Source organism: Rhea pennata, chromosome Z, assembly GCF_028389875.1.
Source record: "Rhea pennata isolate bPtePen1 chromosome Z, bPtePen1.pri, whole genome shotgun sequence".
Classification (NCBI taxonomy): domain Eukaryota; kingdom Metazoa; phylum Chordata; class Aves; order Rheiformes; family Rheidae; genus Rhea; species Rhea pennata.
Genome location: NC_084702.1, coordinates 57,564,518 through 57,588,469, shown reverse-complemented (window position 1 = coordinate 57,588,469; position 23,952 = coordinate 57,564,518). Strand labels below are relative to the sequence as shown.

Below are 23,952 nucleotides of genomic sequence, written 5' to 3'. Positions count from 1 at the left end.
TACCCAAAATTGCAAAATATGTTCTAGGCACAGATTCCTCTATAGAGTTCAATAAGCGTTCATTTGTTTCCCTTACTTTTGTACAGTATACCCATACTATAATTCTACTGTGGGTAATGCTGTATCACCAAATCTGAATAGTTGATTCTTCTCCGGAGAAAATAAAGGACAAGGTGGATTGAGCTACTTTTAAAAGATACCCTCAACAGCTAAAGCAACACACTCAACATCTCACAACACAACCTTATTTTATGGACAAGCAGTATTCAACAAATAGCATTCTGAATACTAGCTCAAATATATCCTTCCCTCTACTCAGCACCGAGGAAGCCGTATCAGGAGTGCTGCATCCAGCTCTGTGCTTCTCCGTACAAGAAAGACAAAGACTTGCTGGAACAAGTCCAATGAAGGGCCACAAAGATGATTATGGGACTGCAGCATCTCTCAGATCAGAAAAGGCTGGGAGAACTGGGACTGTTCAGCCTGGAAAAGAGAAGACTCAGGGGAATTTTATCAATGTTTATAAATATCTGATGGGACGATGTGAAGATGAAGCCAGACTCTTCTCAGTGGTACCTAGTGACAGGATAAGAGGCAATGGGCACAAATCAAAACACAGGAAATTCCACATAATCATAAGAAAATGTTTTTTCCTAATTCTCTTCTCAGGTATTTGGATAGGGACAAGAACTAAGAGATTGGCAAACTGTTTCTTTAATTTCTAAAAATTAAGGTCAAGTTTACTGGGCTAAGGGTCATACTGAACAGTGTTGCTATATTTTTATAGAATGTTACTATTATTTTGATGAAAGATTTAAGTTTTGTCAGGTAAGCAAATTCTTCAAGCAGTTCTTTTTCTTTGTGTATATATATATTTTTTACATTTCTTTGTGTCTTGAAGGAATACACAGTTATAAAGCATTCTACTCTTTTCAAATCGAGTAGTGTTCCAGATCATCTTCAGCTAGCTAGCTAGCTCTTGCCAAACTAACAAGGCATTAATAAAACAATACATGAAGTCTATCCACATATGTATGCCATATGTGACTTGCAGAAGCGGGGGGGGGGGGGGGAAGGTGGTGGTATTACACAAAATCTAGGAGAAGAATCCTACTGAGACTGGAAAAGACAACAGAAAAAGACTGAGAAAAACAACGGCAGCAGCTAAACCTCTAAGTAGCCCTACAAGCACAATTCTACAGATCTCAAGCTATTTGATGCTACCCATAAAACAGAATTAAAGAAATCAGCAATGGGGGGGGGGGAAGCACTGAGTTGGGAAGATGTCAAATGGCAAACACTGGAATGGAAAATGGACAAATGATTGCAAAATCTACTATTTACCTTTTAATTTGAAATTTTTATCGAGCTTAGAACATTCTACTTCACAAGCTAAGGAGAGAAGCAAACACTGTAGTGATGTGATCTAATGTCTTCCAAATACTGAATCCTAGAAACCATTTTAAATCATGTGTTTCAGAGTGGTAATGCAATCATATCTTAAGACTTTGGGCAACTATATGATTCGCTATATGATTAGGCTTTGCACTATTTAATTACCCTTTCTACTAAAAGGGTTCAGGAATCTCAAGAAAGCATGATATAAAATCCTTTCCATCCTTCTATGTCTTCCATTAGTATCATCTGCCATAACAGAATATTTAACTTGTAGCATATATTTACATATATAGACACATTTCAGAAATTCACTGAAACACTTTGAAAAGAAAAATATCAATGTGACTTTAATTTATATTATTTCTAGAAGACAGGGGGAAAAGCATCACTCCACATGTCATTCTGCTTATCTGAAAATACAGCACAGTATACTTACTGCTGGGTCTCAGGCTTAGCAAGTGAATCAGGTATGACGTCCAACCTCTACAGGTGCCGAGTCTTTAAAATTCTTATTAACTTCAGACTAGTTCAAAACAGCCATAAATAATTGCTAATGACTCCAAATGCAGATTATGTAAATAAAATGATGACGGCTGGCAAGGATAAACACTGAGAAAATGTCTTCGTTTGGACAGCAACAGAAGTACTAGCCAGCGCATTACTATCATGTGGCTGTTTTGTAGGAACTTGGAGACTACTTACCTATTCTACACAGCATACCCTACAGCTGCTAACAGATGCTAAGTTTTGGTTAGCACTAACTTACAGTACTGGTACAATACTTAAACAGTCTATTTATGAAGTATTGAGGAGAAAATCAGAACAGTTCTGCTGAAAACAAGCGCTGTCTCTACAGCTAATGAGCACATACAAACAGCTTTCTAGCAAAAATTGGTAGGATTTCCAGAATGCTAAGCATTAGTCTAATTCTGTTCTATTCACATCAACAGAAAAAAAAAATATATAAACAGCACATCTTCTTTTAACTATGTTCCCAAAGTTAAATTTGAACCAGTGTTCTCCTTTCTCACAATATACCTTATGAAATTTCTAAATCTAATTACAGCAGTTAACATACAGGATTCAGTTGTCTTTGCCTCTTGCACAGAAGGTATTTCACTGGTTTGTATGAAAATCTAACTGATAGTGATTTCAACACCAAACTGTTCAGTAATCCAGAAGTAAGTTAATACAAATCAATATATATATAAAAAAAAATCAATGTTTCAATAATACAAAAAACTTCCAACTCTTTAAACTGCCAATAGAAACAGCTACCTTACTTCTGGAATAGTCACAGTATTCATATAGTGCCATGCTATCTAACACATTTATTTTAGTACTGAACAAAGTTTTCTTGGTTACTGAGACCATCACAAATATTATTTTCACTAAATATTAGAACAGACTCAACAAAACAAAGACTAAACCACAGCTGTTACTTAGGTTATTTTGATGAACACAGAAATACGTGACATTCTTTGAAATCAGCAAATGTGAAATCAGTTATAAGTGGACCAAGTCATTATCAACATGTATGATTTGACAATCTGAGTTCATTCATTCAAAACCAAAACTTCTCTACTAGAGCTGTGCAAACGTCATAGGAAAAAAAAGTATAAACACACCAAATAAGAAAATAAAATGACAATACAGCTTTCACACACACACACACACACACACACACCTGTGTTTTGTTCTCATACAACAATGAGTTGTTATCCATAACAAAATAGACAAAAGGTTTAGATGGAAACTTTTCTTAATCTTTCTAGCCCTTAGAAATCAAAAGTAAAATGAAGCCTATCAACATCAAATTAAAGTCTCCAGGGCTTTTCTGGTGCTTAGTAAAATCTTCCAGTACACAGGGGAAAGAGCTTAAAATTATCAGTAGGTCCTCACTCCAAGACAATCTTAAACTAGCCATAGAAAACATGATGGTCTCAGAATGTCTTCAGATTTTAATCACGTACAAAAAGTGTTTCTGAACACGCAGAACACAAAGACCATCTTTCAACAGTCTGCCTGCAGATACCAGAATTCAAAGATTTTCATGAACAACAACAAAATGAAAGCAAGTCTCTAGTTCTGTTAACTGGTATTCAAGATCCTATAGACTGTCACCTGTCAAACTTAATACAACTGTGGTTGTCTAAAGAATAAGCGTGCAATGGGTTATGTTTGTCAGCATGATTCAGTCCCCAATCCCTCTTAATCTAGTTCGTATTACACAAATAACTACGCTTCTTCAGTAAAATGGTAGCCACATGCAACCTTTTCCCAATATAGCAATGACAAGAGATACACCACCATCTTTGATATTACCAGACAAAAATTTACAAGTATGTACACTTATCCTACAATAACATCTTCCACATTATAATAGCCATGAAATTGGCAGTGACAGGAGTACAGAAAGGAACTTTTTCTGCCTTCCAGAGGCAGAAGTTTAAAATACTGGTAATACTGGCCAAGAAGATGGAATCCCAAATGAGGATTCAGTGGCAGCCTTTCTATTACAATAATAACATTTTTTATCTAGCCATTAACTGATTCTTTGTCATGCTTACCTTTGGGAGCTTTGTCTTCTAGTTAAGTATCTGATTAATTTTTTAAACAGGCATAAACTTAATGAACTAGGGCTCCAAACAAGCGTTTATTAGTATTCAAAAATAAAGTAGAAAAATATTTCCTCCTACAGATACAAGTTTTTACTTTAGCATAAATTGTTCCTAAAATATTTCAGAATAGTTTTATTTGAAAAAAATAAAAAGATACACTATTTCAGAAAGGCAAATTATGCAGAAGAAATTAATTCCAGGTCATATAGTTCCTCTCCAACTATTTTTTCTTCCTGATCTTGGATCTGTTTCTACTTGCAACATTTTTCTGGCTTATTAAAGGTTTATAATTGAAACAGATAAAAATGCCTATTATAAAGCACAGCAATTATTAACTGCTGTGAAAATAAACAGGCTAGTGACTAACTTTTGAAACAGCAGATGGCCAAGCAGGGGATGCTGAAACAATGAACACAAGAGATTTTGCTGCTCACTTGGCTTCTCCATCCCAAAAACCAATCAACAGACTCCGCAAGCATTTCACAATAATATTTTAATTGCTCAGAGAAACTTGTCCTGGAAATAATATTCTGAAATATTAAATAATTATAAACCTCAGAAGCATTCTTTAAAATGTTAAGCCCAAGTCTTCATGTTCTAAACTTGCTTTTAGACCAAGCTTGCATTCCTTATTTGTTATACTCCTTGATATTTTTTTCAGTTGCAAATTCTACACAGTCCCTTACTCATCTCTCCTCAAAGTTCTGATAAGAGGTAAACTCATCTAAAATTGCAGGAATTCCACATTCCCAACAGCTGACAGGAAGATTTCAAGTACAAATGGAAAAGTGAATTAAAAAAAGAGATGAAATGTTGATTCCGTAGGTTTTTCTTGATGCTGTGAAAAACCTTTATTTCAGAAATATCCAGCAATACCTATCATCTATTGCTTCATTTTCTCAGAATTACAATGACAAATGATATTTTCTCAGAAGACAGACATCATGAACAAAGTAAACCACTAGTGGTAAGGAAAATAGAAACCCAAGAGCCAGAAGGGAAAGAGCAGCTCATTCTATTGGTTTCTTTTCTTAAACATGAACTACCTTTAATTAAAGAAGGATCAACTTACACAATAGACAGTGACAGAAGTACAACTGAACTGACTGACTTTAGGTACACCACTAGATTGGTTACCATGGGGAAGGAAGGTTGCACTGTGGTAAAATACACATATACATGCTAACATTTCATCTGCACCACATTCTGAATATTAATCGAGAATAAGATGCTGTAGTTTAAAAATCCTGACAGATAAGGCTTGTATAATCTACCAATAACTGATACATTTTTTGCCCATGTTAGTGATGCTAACAGAATTTGAGATTCTTCAGATAACAAACAGTTCTTGCAGAGTAATTCTGAACCAACAGTTCTCAAAAAAAACATGCACTTTGAGTTAGATAATCATTCCCACATCCACATTTTTAACAGAACTGTTCATACAGGAGAAAAAAAGTTCACTACCACACATTTTTGAACATGCAGTACTGGCAGCATACAAGGAGCTGGAGCAGCCAACCTTGATTTATATCCATACAACAGAATTTAGAAGGTATTTCCAAAATTAGAAATTCCATAATCTAATTCATACATAAAGCCATGTCTAGATAGACCCTTGTGTAGCCTTGGTCCAGAACATACAAACACAAAAAGAGGTGTAAAATCCTCAAAACTACTGGGGAAAATCTGGGTCCTCGGGTACCTCAGTCCACAAAAAAGCAGGAAAAAAAAATCTCACAGGCTGAGGCAGTGTCAGCAGTATCAACCTCCTCAACTACTTTTCCCCTAAACAGAAAAAAGTAAGAGAAAGAGAGAGCTGGTATGACTTGAAACATCCAAGCCTTGTCAGATGCTGACTGACAATGGCAATGCAGTAAAAACTTGCTAGGACCAGAGAGCTTGCCAGTAAAATCCTAAAAACCATGAAGCAGGCTCTGAAGATTTACCAGCTTAACGTAAGTGTAGTTACTCCAATTCCAACAGAAACATCATCTCAACTGAAATACTAGATTCAGCACCCAGAGCCTGTAGGAAACTAGAAATTTTTGTCTTCAGAAGCCTAAACTGTACTGCCAAACACTACATATTGCTGCTCCTATTAAACAGAAAAACCCAGACTCCAATACATCCTGGTGCAAAGCAAATGCAACAACAGAAGTCTGGTGGTAGGACCCTGCCCAAACCAGCAGGTTCTTGGTCACAAGAATTCCACCACACTTGAACGACCAGGGAAATCTGCACCTTCTTAATCCTGACACCAGAGATCTTGGAAAGGGTTAAGCCTCATTTTCTTAGAGTCTCAGAAGTTTTATCTTTAAGTGAGACAGCTTTCTCTTCCTGTACCTTTTTTTTCTGGTTTGTGAATTGATCAGTTCTGCAAAGGGAGAGGGGAGCAGCAAGAGAGAACAACTAAGTAAGATGGCACAGGGTAAAAAACAGGCAACATCAAGGTAAAGGGACCCGGACTATGTGCCAGCCTCACCTCCTGGATTCGCTTGCGGGCCCGCTGCAGCACCTCCTCGTATCCCTTTTGTCGCAGCTCACTCAGGCTCTCGTAATACTCTTCAGGGTCGTCAGTCTCGGTGAAAAGCACCTGCGAAAGGATCTTCCAGCCGCAGGTGTCTAAGCTGTGGACCAAGTAAACTTGTAGTTTGTAGCAAAGCGCATCCATCTCCTGCTCAGAAAGCTCCGGTGCTCCGAACAGCACCGTCCACATGCCCGAGGGCTCCTCGGGGAAGGCCGGCAGGTAGGGCTCCAGCTCAGAGTTCACCGAGCACAGCTGCTGGTGCACAGCCCGCAAGTCTTGGAAGGAGAAGAGGCCGGCCCAGCTGCACTCCTCCCCCGCCGGCTCCGCGTCGGGAGCCGCCGGCTCGGCTGCCGGCGGCGGGGGGCACGGCAGCGACAGCGAGGCGCCCGCCGCCTCCTCCTTCCCCAGCTCCAGCACTTCTATGTCTTCGGCGGCACCTGCCGCCTCCGGGCCCCGCGGCGGCCTCCGCGCCGGGCTGCTCTTGGCGCGCAGCGGGCTCCTGGCCAGCGCCTCGGCGCGGGGCTGCGCGGCGCCGCGCCCCAGGCCGGGCTCCGCGCCCCAGGCCGCGCTCCTGCGCACCGCGGGGCCGCCGGCCACGGGGGCGGCTCGCGGCTCGGCGGCCGCGGGGCTGCCGCGGCGCAGCTCGCGGGAGCCGCTGCGCTGGCGCTGCGCCGTGCGGTTGTGGCAGGTGATGGCGAACTTGCCCTCGATCTCGTTCCAGGCCACGATGAAGACGAACTTGTGCTTCTCCCGCTCCTGGAAGGCGTGAGGCCTCACGGCCACCCAGTCCGCCTCCAGCGTCTCCTCCAGGGCGAAGGCGGACATGGCGCTGCGCGGCTCCCCCCGGCCCCGGCCCCGGCCCCGCTCTCGCCCCGGCCCGTCAGCCGCCCCCGCCGCGCGCCGGCCGGCAACGGCTCCCCGCGGCCCCGCGCGCCGCGGCCTCACTGCCCACCATCAGCCATCTTAGCGGAGCGGGGACGGGGGGGGGGGGGGGGGGATGCGCTGGAGCCCGACCGCCGCCACGGGGCGGGCGGAGGGAGGGAGGACGCGGAGGAATCACCGCCCCTCCGCTCGGGGCCCGCCGCCGCCGGTCGCCAGCCCGCCGCCGCCGCGGACAATGCCCCGCTCGGCCCGCGCAGGTACTTCACGCGGGTCACGTGGGGCAGAATCTGTTTACAAGCGGCCGTGGCGCTGCGGCAACTCGCCGCCCGCCCCGCCCCGCGGCCTCGCGAAGCCCCGCCCCCTGCCCCTGCGGCGCCTTTCCCATTGGTTTCCCGCCGTGGTTTCCGAGGTCCCACTTCCCTCCCTCCGGCCGACGGCGACGGCCGAAGCCTCTGGCCCCGCCCCCTCCTGCCTGCCACAAGAGGGGCCTCTCGCGCGGCCCCCCGCCCTCCCCCTCTTGGTGGGCGGGCCCGGGAGGAGCCCCGCCCCTTCCCTGGTACGTACAGTGCAGCCGTTCAGCGGCCCTGCGCTGGGCATGCTGGGGAGGACACGTGCTGCCCGCGGCCGTTGGCGGCAGCCGCCGCGCGGGGCAGGGCCGCGCCGCGCCGCCCGTTCGCCACGGCCGAGCCCGGTCATGTCCCCAGGTACCGGCTGAGCCCCGGCCGCCCAGGGGCAGGGCGCCGTTGAGGGGCGAAATCCGCCCGCCCCCTTTGTCACGCCACGACCCAGGCTCCCAGGACAGAAGGGAGGTAGAGGCCTCTGCCTCCCGCGGTCGCTGAGGCTCCCCCAGCTTCGCCTCGGCCCCGTCCCTTCTTGCCCGCGGCCCCGAGGGGCCCCTTGTCCCGCGAGGCCGCTGCGCCCCGCCTGCAGCTACCCCTGCCCTCTGGGGTCGCTGCTGGTGGGGAGCAGACGGGGTCTGCGGAGGCAGTGACCCCTCTCACGGGAAGGCTGTATCTGCAGAGGATGTCTGTGCTTTTCCTGTTCCCCATAGTGGTTTTCTGCGCGGTAATAAAGGATGTGGCCTTTGGTAGCTTATTTTAGCTTGTCTGTATTGCTTAATTCTGACTAGAGATTGAATCCAGGTATTTCAAAGGTCCTTCCCGAGAGTGCGAGGTGGTGCTCCACGCAGCACTTGCTGTTGGGTAAGAGCAGCATCTGCAATGAGAGCTGGGGGCAGCTCTGAAGGAGCTGTGTTGAGCAATTCTGGACTTCTGTAACCGCAGTTAACTGATTGTGCCGAGACACAGCAGCTGTATGCTCATTTTGGCCTGTCCTACTTAAGAATTGGCAGTGCCTTCAGTGCTCTCGGAGACTTCCAAGTGCATTGCAGAGCACGTAGGTTACAGTAAGCCAGCATGGACAACTCTCATAAGCATGCCTAAAGGAATGATTAATCACCTGCAATTCCAAGGCCAACAGTCAGGTTTTTGGTGCCCTTTGGGACATTCCATTTTACTTCCTGTATAAATGAGAAAGGAAATAATTTAATATAGAGGTCCCAAAACATTTATGTCAAAAGTAATATCAGTAGACAATGTGCATTGCCCCGCCAGTGATATTGCTGCCATCTTCCAAAGTAGGGGAAGCACTGGGGGAATAAAACCTCAGTTGAGTTTGTCAGCAAAGCCGAGTGAGTCAGAGTTACTCCTTTTTTCTAAGGTTAATACGTTGACTAGCATCCTGTTCGTGAAAGGTAAAATATTTGAGGATAGCCTCTGACAACTCAAACATTTTCCAGTCATTAACAAAGTGACCTCCTGTATCCAGGAGAATCACAGTTACGTCTTGAATATCCAGAGTCATGGCTGTTGAAAAAAGGACAAGCTTGAGGAAAGACCATATCTGGGCCCTAAAGCTAAGGGTGATGTATGCTTTAATCTAGAGAAACTGCATTCTTTTCTGTTACTGTAAATTCAAGCATCAGATCAGCAAACATGTGAAATGACTTGGAAGATTTGATTATACACCATCTAGAAGTATCCAAGCAAGAACATATAGGAGGAGGGACTGTAGTCTGTTATTTATTTAAAAATAATTTTTCAACAATTAGCAGTCCAATTTTGTCTTTAAAATTTTTTCTTTCATGCATTATTAAAAATGAAGACAAGCCAGAATATGTTATCCAGGCTTAAGACAGGCTAACATGGATTCAGACTCTCTCATCAGTGAAAGAATCAGAGTCCTGGTATTCCAGGCAAGTTACTCTAGAGCCAAAGTCTCTGAAGTCTGGTTGTTCTTGTATAGTGGAGGGATAAGCTGGTGTAATTTAAAACAGATTTCAGGAAAATGTAACATTTGGGAAATGAATGAGAATGAAAATTGCACAGCTACAAACAAGTTTCTGATATGCCTCTCCTCTCATGCAGCGGAGAGGCTTGGCTATCAGCTCTTGAATTGTTTTATTTTGCCTCACAGAAAAAAAAAGTTGCAAGGAAATAGAACTTATTCAAAATTACATTATCTAGGAACACTGAGTAGCCTTCACAGTGACTTGTGAGAAATGCATAACTTGACATTGATAAAAATGTAAAGGGCAAGCTTTTCAGATTTAAGTGAATTGTTCTTAATAGTGATTACACAATTTCACCTTAGAATGAAACAGCAAAAAATCAGATTATCATTCTTAAAGGCTAGTAATTGGCTTTTGAACAGAACTTGTGGTGGAATATATGCCATCACAAAGCAGGAGTGGGTTAAGGAGTTCCAAATCAGCTTGGTTTGTGGTTGATTCCCACACTTTAAAAAGTTGAAAAGTTTGTGGGAACTGAAGCAATTAGTGGCGAATGTCTCTCTCTCAAGAAAACCTGGACAGCCTGGAGATAAGTGAGCTGCTGGAACGCTGCTGCCTGGGACATGACAGTTAAATGCATGTGCATCCCATCACTAAACTGGAAACTGTACACAGGAGAGGCCTAGTTAACCTTATGAAAAGGGCTATTGAAGTAGAAGTTACTCAGTTAACAAACTGGATTATTATGTTTCAAGGAACCAAAGCTTTTTGAGAGCCAAAAGTGCTCTACCCTAGTAAGCTGAAACCCCAGGTTACAAATTTAATTGATGTCATTTCTTTTTTAAAAAGAATTGTGTCAAGCCCAGAACTTTTACGGCAGGCAGTACTTTGAGTTGTTGCTGACACTGGGCAGTCTCCAGCAGTAATACTTTATATGATCTGGAGTTAGCAAGCCAGTGAAGGGTAGGTTCGCAAACTGTGCTTTTTCTGCCTTGCAGTATCATTTCCCTCGGCCTATACCTGCTTGCTCTCAGACACAATCTCAGTTCACACTGGTGTAGGTAAAACAAGGCAACTATAAGACCCAAGTTTAGCACAGAAGGAGACAGAGCAAAGATTCTCAGCTGAATTAATTGTAGTTTGCAGGTAGATTGAGATCCATAAGTAATAGATGGAGAATAGGGCTGGTGACAAGATGAAACCCTATGGAACTGCACATACATACCAGCACATGTTTAGGGTAGATGAGCTATTTCATGTGACGAAAGGTTTAGTCCTCTCGAGTGAATCACCTCAACCACTGCAAAGTGATCTCATCCAATGATGTATAAATTGTCTTTGGCAGACTGATGCTGTGGACAAGAGCAAAAACACTCCTTTAAATGTTTATACAAACATTCTAGCACCTAGTTTGTGACTCCTACAGAATGCTTCAGGCTGAACTGAAATTACACCCTTAATCTGAATGTTTAAACACCTTGGATAAACTAGTTTTAGTACAAAGCATTTCTGAGAAAGCCAGGTGTCATCCGAGAAGCCTGATTTAGAGTTTAATCAATTCCAAACTACTGCTGTTGTAACATGATTTTTATCCAAATGCAAGACTGTTGTATTGTTGGTCAAGCAGCTGCAGAGTTTCCTACAGTAGCTGAGATGGAGAGGGGAGGGTATTTCATACTACGCTGTAAAATACTGTGGCATTGAGTATTTTTCCTTTGTTCTGAAATTGCTAGTAAGTATTTGGCTAACAGAGCTATGCTTGACAAGCATTTTTAATAGGTTTCTGTTGGTGGTGTGATTCAAATTTTAATGTGGGCGAGCCAAATAGAAACATCTGTTAACAGGAGTCTTGTTCTGGCAAAAGTTGGAGAGTGTTTCTCAGAGTGTGCCTATAGGAAGTGAGACAAGGAAATGCATGAAAGCACTGTTGACTTTGTGATGGCTTACTAACACTCTTTCAGTCAAGCATCTACCCAAAAGCATATTTTCTAGCAATAGTTGGATCTGCACTTTGGAATACTTCAAATGTCTACCCTTAATTGTTTTGATATAAGAAGAGGTTTGGAGTAGTTTCTAAGCACAAAGAGTTGCATTGCAGAGTAGACCCAGGATAACAGCAATGCATAACTGTATACAGTGAATATTTATGCTGGCTCTGAACTGGAGAATTTTCTGTAACCAAATATTATTACAGTGGTAGAACAGGTGGAATTATTACTGTATGGTAAGCTTTACAAATGTGTGATAAGCTAAATGAGTAATATAATCTCTCACTTATTGCTGAGAGGGCCCGGTAGTTTAAATACAAATTAAACTTTCCTTGAGATAAATCATTCATAAAAGTCATTCTTCTCCCTTTTAACCCCCTAAATACTCTAACAAAGTTAGTTTGGCTGTTAAGTGAAAGGCAGACTGAACTCAATGAAGAAAAAATTATATTGGTAGTAGTCAAGAATCCCCCTGTAAAAACTCAGAAGAGACAAAAACGAAGTTTCCAAGTTGAATGTGACATTACAGTGGAAAAAGTTCTAAGTTTAACTAATAAAAGTAAGAATTTTACTAAATTATATAACACTAATCAGTGGTCTCTGTGGTAAAAAAAATAGCAATTTGCAACAAGAGGCACAACTGGAACAGTGCAGTCTTGCAGGCTGATGAGTCAGGAATGATGGTGCTTCCAGCTCTTTAGTGGCTTACAAAGCAATTCTTCAACTTGTTTATTTACAGAAACTTCATTCTGATATGCTCCACCCAAGTACATGGGGATAGGGAAAACGATCCTGATGATGGAAGGAATAATTTGTAGTTTTGAGAAATCTTAAGTTATAAAAAGTACTTGTTTTCTTTATATTAAGTGCAAAAATACAACAAATATTTCTAACTTAAAAAAATACTTTTTTTTCTTGCTTAGTCAGATGAAGATAACTTTATAAAAGAGTTTGCAAAAAGTGACATTTTCTTTGAGGATAAGAGTAAAAACTCCAGTCTGAATTATTTCAAGATTTCTCAAAATATAAAGAGAATACTTGCCTGGATTTAAATACAGTATGTCTAGCTGTGCAGCAATACAAGACACTAGCAGAGCACTGGAAGATGTTAATCAAGAAAAGAGGAAACAATATGCTTAGCCACATCCACAATTCAACTCAGTCATTCAAGAACATTTGTAACTAGACAGGGGAAGCCACAAACCACAGAACAAGCGTCGAGTTAGACAAAATACCTACGTAAATCTTTTTTTAAAAAATAAAAATGGAAACTATAGTTCCTGTAGTAGTGAATAGTCTGTCTTCTGATTGATCATTGTCAGCATGACATATGACAAGAAAACTACTCATATTTTTTTTTTTAAGTAGCCTTAGATGTTCCCTTCTCTCTATCCCTGATAGACCAATAGAGAGATTGATAGGCTGACAGACTGAACTCTCTGCAAGATTACACCAGGCCTATACTAAAAATTCAAATGTATCCAGAAAGATTTACCTGAAGTTTAGGATAAACAGATAGAAATCCCTCACATCTAAATCAGGGAAAATACCTCCTTTTGAGGAACTATTTTTTTCCTTCCATCATATGAAATTACTAAGATGAAATATTTATTTTAGTTGGAAACTTTAGTAATTTCCCATTTGCAAAAAGGAGATGGAGCTATAGAATTCTAGACTTATTTATTCTTTTTTCTTTTTTTTTTTTTTTAATGAGGTGCTAAAATGCAGTCTTTGAGAGGTTGAGGAGCTATCTGTAGAACAGTAGCTAATGTTCATCAGATGGATTGACTTCTGGATGAAAAGAGTGGGTTGAAGCCCCACTAGCTTTTGATTTAGTGTGTGATCCTGGCATTTCCCATAAACATTTCCCATAAAGCTATTTTTCCTTTGGTCTGAGAGAGAAAAACTTTGACTATTAGATGAGTCACTTATATTTCCAGTTACATTTCCAGGCCATCTGACCTCTGCAAGCTTCTGCAGGCCTTGTGTCACTGCAGTCTACGCTGGCTGAGATGAGCATAACAGACTATTGTGAGCACAGCCAACACAGGCTTTGGGTCACAACTTGGATGGTACAATTTCTAAATACAGTCTCTAAAAAGCTAAGAATAGATTGAGTAGTGGATATAAGTTGCTCAAATATCTGCTTAAGGGAAAATACACCATTTCTAGCCAGTGCTCAAGAACTCTCAGCTTCAGTCTGATAAATGTTGTCTATCAAGGTGACAAAAAAGCTCCACTGAGCAAAGAAAGGAATAAAGTATACTTGACTGAAAAGAGTAGTGTCAGAAGTTATATGCACTGTATGTAACTTTCCAAGCTGTTTTACCAGTCAAGGAATTCTGCTTCCTGATACTCCCAAGCAAGTCAACACCTCAGGGAGTGTCAGGAACATTGGCTTATGCTGTCCAATTAATCCTCATTGCTCTGTCTGTATACTGGCCTTGAGTTTTAAATTAATGCGATAGTGTGAGTAACAAATACATCCGATAAGTGTAAAATTAAATAGGAACACTGTTGCTAATTGATAGTAGTTCTGTGGCAGTGTGGTTTTTGGGCAAAATCACAACACTTAAAAAGAAGTTGATCATAAATTAAATGATAGTACTGTAGGCAAAAAAGATTCTAAGCTTGATCACTTATCAAATGAAGTATCTGATTTATAAAATCACAAGAACATTGATATATTTTTTTTACCAAAATATTCTAATATTTGTCAAGTTACCTTGTATACATTCAAGCAAGATTCACAGGTTTGACTGCTGAGTAGACATACTTAAAGTCTTCAAAGAGCAACATCTTAGAAAATATATATATTGAGCTCTGCTCATCAGAACACAGCAAGAAAGTATGCTAGTATAGAAGCAGAGTTGGGGCAGATGTTAAAACACAAAGCAGATTAATACCAGTATTATTTAACAGACTTTGGAATATAAAAATAATATTAAACTTGTATGATGTTTACTAAACATAGAGTATTTTCCTAGGCATTTTGAAATTTTGTCTCCTAATAAAATGCAAGTCAGCAGGGTATAGAAAAGTTCCAAGTTGTATCAGCTTTTTAGTAGAAGCAATAACTGATAGCAACTACAATTTGCCCGGTGTGTGTTCCAGCACTTCAGGATCCTGCGAGACTAGAGACAGTTCAATGAAGAGAGCAGACTGCTGGATAGAGAAATGCATGCTAGTGAGGAAGTCTTGCAACAGAATCCTCCAGAGCACTGCAGAAACACTCCACACAACAGAATAAATTCTATTTATGGCATGAAGGTCTCAATAAAGCCACTGATAAAGTAGGTAAATCTTAATCTCAAGCGTTCATATCAAAGGATGAGAACCCTAACCCGGGGAGATCTCCTGTGTTCTCCTCTAAACAGAAGGCCTGACATTTAGCTTCACTTATGAAGGAAATTCTCATCCTGATTAAACTGTTTTTGGATAAATATTGGATAGGATAAGTTGCTGTAGCTAGACATAGCTACACCCTAAGCTGCTACATACTTGAGTGTGATCCAGTTCCTCAGTATGGGAGAAACAGATGGTATCTTCATCTGGTTCCATCTTTAGCTGAATTGCCGTGAGAGCTCACTGGCAGCACTGAGGTAGGAGAACAGTCCTTTTAAAAAGAAGCCCAGATCTGTGGAGGAGCCCACATGCTACCAAATGAATGGACAAATCCCTCCTTACATCTACATGAGCAGATTTTGAAGGGTAGTGAAATCCAAGATAGATTTCACAGGGATCTATGATTTGTAGCTTAAATTAAAGTAGTTAAGGGGAGAAGTATTTTGTTTCCTTTTGTAATGTCACTAGGCATTACAGTTTGGCAAGCTTCTAAGTAGACATTCTGTTGCAAAATAGAGAAGTTCAAGGATGTGGGATGGGAGAGGGTGTAGCATTATTTCTAAATAATGCACTTTTTTTGTATCCAAACAAAGTTCAGCATTTGTAGAAAGTGGTTCTTTCTGTGATTCTTTACTACTCTCACATGACTGTTGATGAATAGCTGGGCTGAAAGCAAATAAGGCTTGTAAAAAGGGAGAGCAATACATTTTTATTTTTAGAAATAAATACTTTTCCTCTTAAGCAGTATCTCAAATCCTTCGTGCAAAAAAAATCTACTGTGAAGTGCCTGTAATCAGAAAGTAACAACATCCATGTCATGTTACTTTACAAGGATGTTTGTAAGCAGAAATGACAACTGGCTTATTTAATTGAAATCAGAAGGTTACCTAGGTCACATTTTATGCAGAAGACTAACATTACTATTTTCTAGCCCATTTAATGAGCCTTACTGTTTTCAATTACAAGATTTATGCCTCAAGCAAATAATTTACATTATGACCAATAGAATTATTCAAAACTGTTTCTATATGGATTTATGTTCTATATCATCGTATATAGTTTAATATCCTAACTCACTCTGTGCCCCCCTAGGCTCCAACCTATGTGGGCAAGAGTCAGTATGTGCTTCGATTTGCCCAAAGCTATGTTGATATAGGTATGTATGTTTTGGTTGGTCAACCAGCTGGTACAAAGTATAAGCTGTATTTATATGTGTACGTTAAGAGATGATTTTTATGAAACTTACAAAAAACTCAGTTACCTTTACACTTAAGCAGTTGGACTAGATGACCTCCCGAGATCTCATCCAGCCTGAATTATGATTCATTGCTGTTTTCAGATTTGGTTAAAACCGGTTAGCATGTTCAAATATTATTAGGAGTGAAGTGGCAGAGATCTGGACCTATTGGTATCAATTGTAAAAGCCTTGTTTTCTTAGGAGATCAGGCTGACACAGCATACCAAGCAATGAGTTCTGGGCCTGGCACTTCAGCTTTGCTAGCTCAGGCTCTACTCCTCATATTATCAAAATTGACTTTCAAAGTCTGCTCTACAAATTTACTCCGTGCCTGGCATTACTGAAAGGATACCTAATGAGAATATAAGCTACTATATATTTTAGCAACCCTCTGTTAGATTTTAAGATGGTATAGCATATGTAAGGCAAGCCAATTTTCATAGCAAAATTGTGTATTTGCTTGCTTTTTGCAAAGTAGATGGTCATCCCTAGGAATGGCTCTCATTAATGACTTCTCATGTGCTTCTTGCTAATTATCAGCTGATGTCTTTTCCAGCAAGTCATTATTTCTAGAACTGCATCATACAACAAACACATCTTAACATTCTTTGCTGATTCAAGTTCTAAAGAATTCTGAGTTGTCATTCAAGTTCGTGTTTGTAATGTATTGTCATCATACCATGGCAAATTCTTTCTGTTTAATTATATCAAAAATATGTGCTATATACTTCTCCCTTTGAAGATATTCAAGTTGGCATAACCATAATTATCAGAAATAGGTCTACCAATGTTTAAAGGAAGGAAGAGATGTATCTGTTTTTAGACAAATATATTTGGGGAAAAAGAGAACAAGCTCTTCTTTAAGTATTGTTAATTGAGTACTCAGTAGTTACTTGGTAAATTCTTTTTTTTTTTTGCATTTGCATTTGCATTTGCACAGCTTATGGCATCCTTTCTGGTGATGTAAGAATGCTTTTCTTAATGATTGTGTTATTTCTATTTATTGAATGCTGAAAGATGGTCCTGTTTATTTTGCTCGGTAGTTCCTTGTTTGTGTACCCACACAGCAAACTCATTTATGTATTAATCATTCAATTTGTGCTTATTAATATCACCGATTCTTTTGTAATTAACAGCTGCATTCTTTTTCGTGGTTTTTTGTTTTCTGCAAACCTTTAGAGCAGATTGAGGGACTTCTTTTGTTCTGTGTTATTTTGTCTTTTGTTCATTTTTAGCCAGAGTTTTGAATAGGTCTGCTGATAGAAACTGATCTACTAAAGATCTTCACTTGATGTGACTAAGTCCAATGTAATGTGTTCTGATTTTATGGGCTATGTCAAAGAAGTTCAACATCTTGAATCAACAGTTGCATTGCTTCACATCTAGTTTACACTTGCTCCAGTGAACAATTCAAGCAATTCCTTCTGGGAATGGAGATGTTTCACTGGTTACCCTGCAAATAACAGGAGGCTCCCATCAGGTGTCTTTGTTCAGCATCCTTTCATTTCAATTTCACAAATTACATTAAGAATTTTCCTGAGGATTTTGAGTAGTACCAAATGTATTTAATCTGGCAATGAAAACTTTTTTATTATTATTATTTTTACCATGTAGAACTGCAAAAGTTTCAATGCCATTTCAGTCATCAAAAGTATAAATTCAATATAGATAATTTGTAATTCCTTATTAGTTATTTGAATGTGAGTCTTCAGTTCCTCGAATCTCGATTGTCATTACACTAATATTTTATGGACGTGGACATGGTTAACTTTACTACTGTGAATTGTCTCACTGACTTGAAAGGAACATCTTCCATTCCAAGTAGTATTCCACGTAAGCTATTTGTCTGGACGTGTTTGCAGTTGGAGCAGACTCTAAGAAATAGGGAGAGGTGGTATGGGAAAAGGCAGATATAAAAAGGGCAACATACAGTGGGGCCGTAGATGGCAACATATTTCTTACGTTAAACAATTATCAGGAGTCATGTCTCAGTGTAATTTAATCATAACTTTTAACTGGCCACTTGAGCAGAGCTCATGGTAGGCTTTCTTGGGTTACCTGGAGTCAGATATTACTACTTTTATTATAGAATCAAAAACTATGGCTGGAAGGGACCTCAACAGATTGGGCAGAATATCTCATTCTCCCCAGGCATAGTCCTGTGCATGTAACCTGCTTCTGATGGATGTCCCTGTGGCCTCTTTTCTCAGGTCTCAGTGACAGGGATTCCACAGGCATGTTAGGCTAGCTATTACACTACTTAGTTTTCTTTACAATTAGAAGGTATTTCCTCACATCTAACTTGAATTTACCTTCTGCAGTTTTAATATTGGGTGAAGTTCTTTGATATCATCTAGAATCTGTGATATTAACAGGGAGTACTAAATTAGGAGAGGATGGATGCCTGGAAACCTGGCATGCTTAGACAGAGTCATTCCAAGAAAAGCAGCTACACAGAAGACAGTGCAGAGAGAGATGCAGTTGGAAGAAATAGAATTGTTGTCACGGCTGCTGTGGCCAGAGGAGGGGTGAACTGAAAAGTGGTTACAAATTCTACTGCAGCCATAGGCCAGAATCTTGAAGGCAAGAATAAGAATGAGCTGGACTATAACAAGACCCCGGGATTTGTCCTGTCATCATCCAAGTGTTGTGTTTTCTCATGTTTACTGAAAGATTAGGTAACCAAGAGTAAGTAAACCCTACAGGTTTTAGCGTAAAGGATAGCCTTTCAGCTCACTAAAGGATATCAGTGTAACAGCCTCTATTTCCGGGAGAGACCAGCGGTGGCTGGGGCTCCAAAGTCAAGAGGGATGGGGAGGCAACCCAAGGAATGACAGCTAAGCAGTGAGAGGAGAAGCACTGAGAAGAGAAAAATAATGAAGAGACAATGGCAAAGTGCTTATAGAGTCATTGGTGGGGGGTAGAGAGGTGACAGTGACATCCTGTATTAATTAGAAGATTTCAGCGTGTTTTACTGGAACAGATGAGTCAGAGGAGTATTTATATGAGCCACTGTATGAAACTGAATAGTTTAAGTCTGGTAATTCATAGACGCCCAAATGTCCTTCAATAAACATCCACATCGGAAAAGAAGGTTTAAACCTTTCTTAGCCACCAAGAAAAGAACAAAGCAGGAAAAGTAGATTCTTGAGATTTTAACCACATCTCTTATTTTGTTTCCCTGTAACTGCAGTAGTGGTTGTTGGTTTTGTTTTGTTTCTTATAGTAAGGGAAACTGCTTTTTTTTTGGCAGCCTTTTAGGTGATATTAAATATGGTAATAATCACCCTTTTTGGATGAAGAAAAAGTTACTGTTGTGGTAAAAATCTGAATCTGCCTCCCTGATGATAAATCAAGATAAGCACACACAAAAGGGAAAGGAAAAAAACAGCTAAGTTAGAAAATGCACCTTCTGTTTCTGCTCCTGGCTTTAATTTACAAGGTTGTTTCTAGAAGAGAATGAGCACAGCACATGGTGACTCCAAGACCTGGCTAACCCGTATCATCACGGAGCTGTTTCAAGGCATTGCTTTCCTCTGCCTCCCTGTTTTGGACTTGCAGCAGTGCTGCTGAAGAGAATGATCTGGCTGGCTAAGACAGGTACTGAGCTGAAGGCGTAGGAAGAAAAGTAGAAAGAAGAAGAAATATGGTGGGGAAGGGAAAGGGCACGAGAGATGATAGGCATGCGTGTCCTGTCCTCCAACAGGTGTGTTTGCTAAGGCTGCTAGAAGAGGCAGTATCACATAGCCCCTCTTCTGGCTGAGCTTCTAGGACCCTTTCCCAGGACAAGGAAAGGAGACCCAGTGGGGTCACAGTGGATTTACTTGTTTGACGAACAATCTTACCACAGGCCTTGGAAGGACACCTGGAGACCTTTCCTAGCTTTAGTCTTTTCTGACTTTTCTAAATAATAATATTTACAACCTGCTGCCTCTTCTTGACACTGATGTTTCCTAGCTATCTTTTCCCAGTCTCAGATTTCTCAGGGCACATTGTGCCTTTGAATATCAGATAGTGTGAGCCACTGTTCCTATTATAGGAACAGTTATTTAGGACCAAATTACCTCTCTACCTTTCTTCTGTCCCTAGTGTTCAAAATAATCTTTCTGGATGGGCTTCCACATCAGAGCCATATTATTGTTCAGCCAGCAGCAGATGTTCTCTTAACCCACATGTCATGATATATCCCATGATACCGTTTCCTTAGTAGTTCTATCTTTAACATACAATTTCAGATTAACAGAATATCTTCTTTGAACAGATGGAAATGGACTTTTGCACTATGGACAATTTGGATTATAAGTTTCTGCCCCTCAGTTGAGGGCTCTGGGGAGAGGCCAAAACCCTTCACTCCCTTAGGCTTGCAGGCAGAAGCATGTGGTTTTGTGTTAAAAGATTTGAAGGAAGCCAAAGACCGTTTTGGCTTTGTTTATTTTTTTTTTCACTCTGACTAGAAATAAAAACTGTTTTAGTTATATAAGCTTTATATAACTTTAGTTTCAAAAACTGTTTTAGATGGATAGAAATGTAAACAAAATGATTTTGTCTTTTTCAAAAGACAAAGGAAAATATTTTTGTTTCATTATGAATGCATTAAAAATTAAATTTTGAGATTTTTAAAAATAAACATTTTCTGGTGAAATACCAGTTTCACATTTCTTTTGTGTGTATTACTGTGGCTTGTAAAGGGCAACCAAGCTATTCTGCCTCGGATCTACAAGATAAAAGGCTTTCAGGACCCAGGAAGAATTAGATGATGCCTGAATAAGGACTAAGGACTATCTTGTAATTGGCTCTTTCATTACCTTGAAAGAAGCAGTCTTGCCTATTTAGCCACATGAATACATTTTATCACCTATGAACTGTATCAACCAGAGGAGATGCAGCCTGGAAGGAAATGGAAGGTGCGGACAGGAAACCATAATGCTGGGCGTGAATTGGCAGTGATGAATTTGTTGCAGACAGACTGATGGCTCAGAAATGTAACCTAAGCAATTATTAAATTTTCACGGACTGTAGTCAATGATGAGGGTGTGAAGCAAGTCAAGAAAAAAGGAGGTTGAAATAATGTAGGATGCGCACTGATGTAAATGCATCTTCATGATGATGCATCTCTGCAGTTTTGAAACACTGAGATCCTCAGGGAAGATGCTAAGTGTAAAAGGCAAGAGGAGAAGAAAGCCTTTCAAAGCACTGTAGTGAGAGACAAACAGCTCATTTGCCTACTTTCACTCTCTTCTCCTATTCTGCTTTCTCTGTTTTTATTTACTTCCCTCCCTCCCGCCACCTTTTTTTTCTCTCTAATTCCATCACTTACATTCTTGTTGCTTGGCCTGCTTTCTTTGCGTAGCCCAGTTAATATCTCACTACATTTTTGGATGAAAAAGAGGATTTTCTAAACTATTTTTTCCTTAGAAAAAGTAATTTGACTTAAAATATTCTCGATATGTGACAAAATTTCACAATTGAATTGAATTTAGTTTTTGATCCTAGAATATTTTCTCAAAAGTTTCATATTGTTCTCCCTCTTGTTTATGAGTGTATACATTACAAAGATATTTTATTTTCTTATTTTTCCCTCAAAAATCATTAAAATCTTAATCAAAGGAATAGTCTTTACATGTTTATCTTTGGCCAATTCTTTTCTGGGGGCTTTTACTTCTATTTTCTTTCATTTTGCAATTGTCACATCCAATCGCATGGTTATTTCTGATTTCTAGCTACCGCTCTCAGTTGCCACGAGATCTTCTGCAGTCTTTTGAATCCAATGGGTAGTCATCTCTACGAAAAGGGCATCAATTATTATCTGTCATAAACTCTTGCAACAACAATGTAGAGAAAAATAATATTCTGAGTATATTCTAGTATTTGGCAAGTATGCAGGTTTGTACCTCAACTAAAGTAATGTGTGGAGCAGCACAGCTACCCTGAAATATAGTAGATGGGTCAGGCTGAATCTCTACATTTTTTCCTTCTTTTCATCAAAATCTTTTTTTTTTTTTTTTTAATTAAAGGAACTCAAGCAAAGTGTGTAATTAATGGATTTTTTTTGTAATATATCAGTTTGGTTCAGTAACAACTTCTGCTGTTCTCATTAACACTGATGGTATTTGCATTCTGTTTGCTTTCTGATAGACAAGTGAAGTAAAGAAGAAGCAGACTAGAATAAGCTGGCAGTCTCCGTTCTGGAAGAAGGAGTTTGGCTGTTGAGAGAAAGCACCAAGAAACTGCATTCTCATCAAAACTGAATTCCAACCCAGGTTTTTAGACAATAGTTTTATATAGACATCAATGACAGATGTGACATTGTGTAACTTATCATAAAGCAGATAGCTGAAGGCATTCCTCCTTTCAATTTCAGAATCATCCACCCAACCCCCCAAAATTAAACCAGTTGCAGATACATGCCAGATAATCTTCTGATTTTTTTATTTTTGTTCCAGTTACTCTACAACTTCCCAAGTTTTCTGCCTCAATATTGTTTCCCTGTTTTGGCATGAGTAATTCGTCAGTTTGGGAGGAGCCTTAAGGGGCATTTCCAGTAAGAGAAGAAATTGAAGATGCAGCTAGGTATTTTTTAATGTAATCCAGTGCTTTTGCAGAGGCTGAATATATTTCTCTGAGTATATTTGGATTCAAGTAAAAGAAGTAAGTTTCTCTAATCTTGGTTCCAAGCCTTTTCCAGTATAGACTTGCCCAAAAGCTCTTGCTTGCTTTATTTTTGTTCATAGTCATACTCCTGCTGTTGTTTCTCTGGTTGTCTCTCTTTTTTGCTGCCTTGTCTGCATCTGCAGTGTTTCTCTTCACTTCTCTGTTTCACACACATGCACACACGACTGATTTTCTGCTAACCTGCCCTCCTGAAACCAAGGGGTCCCTATCAGTTGTTAACTTAAATAGGCTGAATGGAAGTAATTATCATGTCCAGCCACTTTGGCTAAGTGGTGCGACTGCCCAGAGATCAAAGATATATTCACTGAGAACTTAACTAGTGGAGAACTACCGAATATTCTTCGAGTCTGTCTTTCTGCAGATGGCACAGTGTGGGACTGATCAATAATACTTGTTTTTGAAAACCACAATATTAATTGTTATTTAAAAAATCTACAGTCTCTTATTTACATACCTTCACAATCACTACGTTAATAGTAATACCTTGAACTAATCTGTGTTTAGGAACCTGTAGCACTTCTCAGTGCAGATTATTCTGAAACAGCACTTTAATGCCACATGTAGAAAACTGAGCAGAAAACAAGGGTTTAGTTCTACTTCTCTACATGCCTTTTCTGGGACAGTTCTCTTCAGAGAGCACTAGGTTGTCTAAGCTCCATATATTTAATGAGATTTGTTAGTAAAAACTTCAGCTTGACTTCTAGTTTTTCTTTTCTGCCTAGTGAATCTGATCAATATTTTCCTTATTTCAGTCTGAAGCTTTTATCAGAGTCCAGGCATTTAGTGTCCAAAGATAGAATTTAGGGCCCAGACAGCCAATGTGGTATTAGTTTTCAGAGATACATAGATGGTTATGGTGTGTTCAGGCTGAAGTGCAGAATTACCTCGAGGTTTGATGCAGATAGTCAGTCTGGCTTTGGCAGACTCTATTCCCTCTGAAGTTTCAGGAGTCCAAAAATTGCTGTTAAATTTTGGGGTTTTCGTTCTCT

General features: G+C 40.2%; 1 protein-coding gene across 1 annotated transcript in view; it reads right to left on the bottom strand.

The window, feature by feature from the left end:
- JMY (junction mediating and regulatory protein, p53 cofactor) overlaps positions 1-7,374 on the bottom strand; it is a 65,055-nt gene extending 57,681 nt beyond the window's left edge. Inside the window, exon 1 of the mRNA XM_062599120.1 lies at positions 6,505-7,374. Coding sequence (XP_062455104.1) covers positions 6,505-7,374 — 870 coding nt within the window. The remainder of the gene's footprint in view (positions 1-6,504) is intronic.
- Between the last annotated feature and the right edge of the window lie 16,578 nt (positions 7,375-23,952).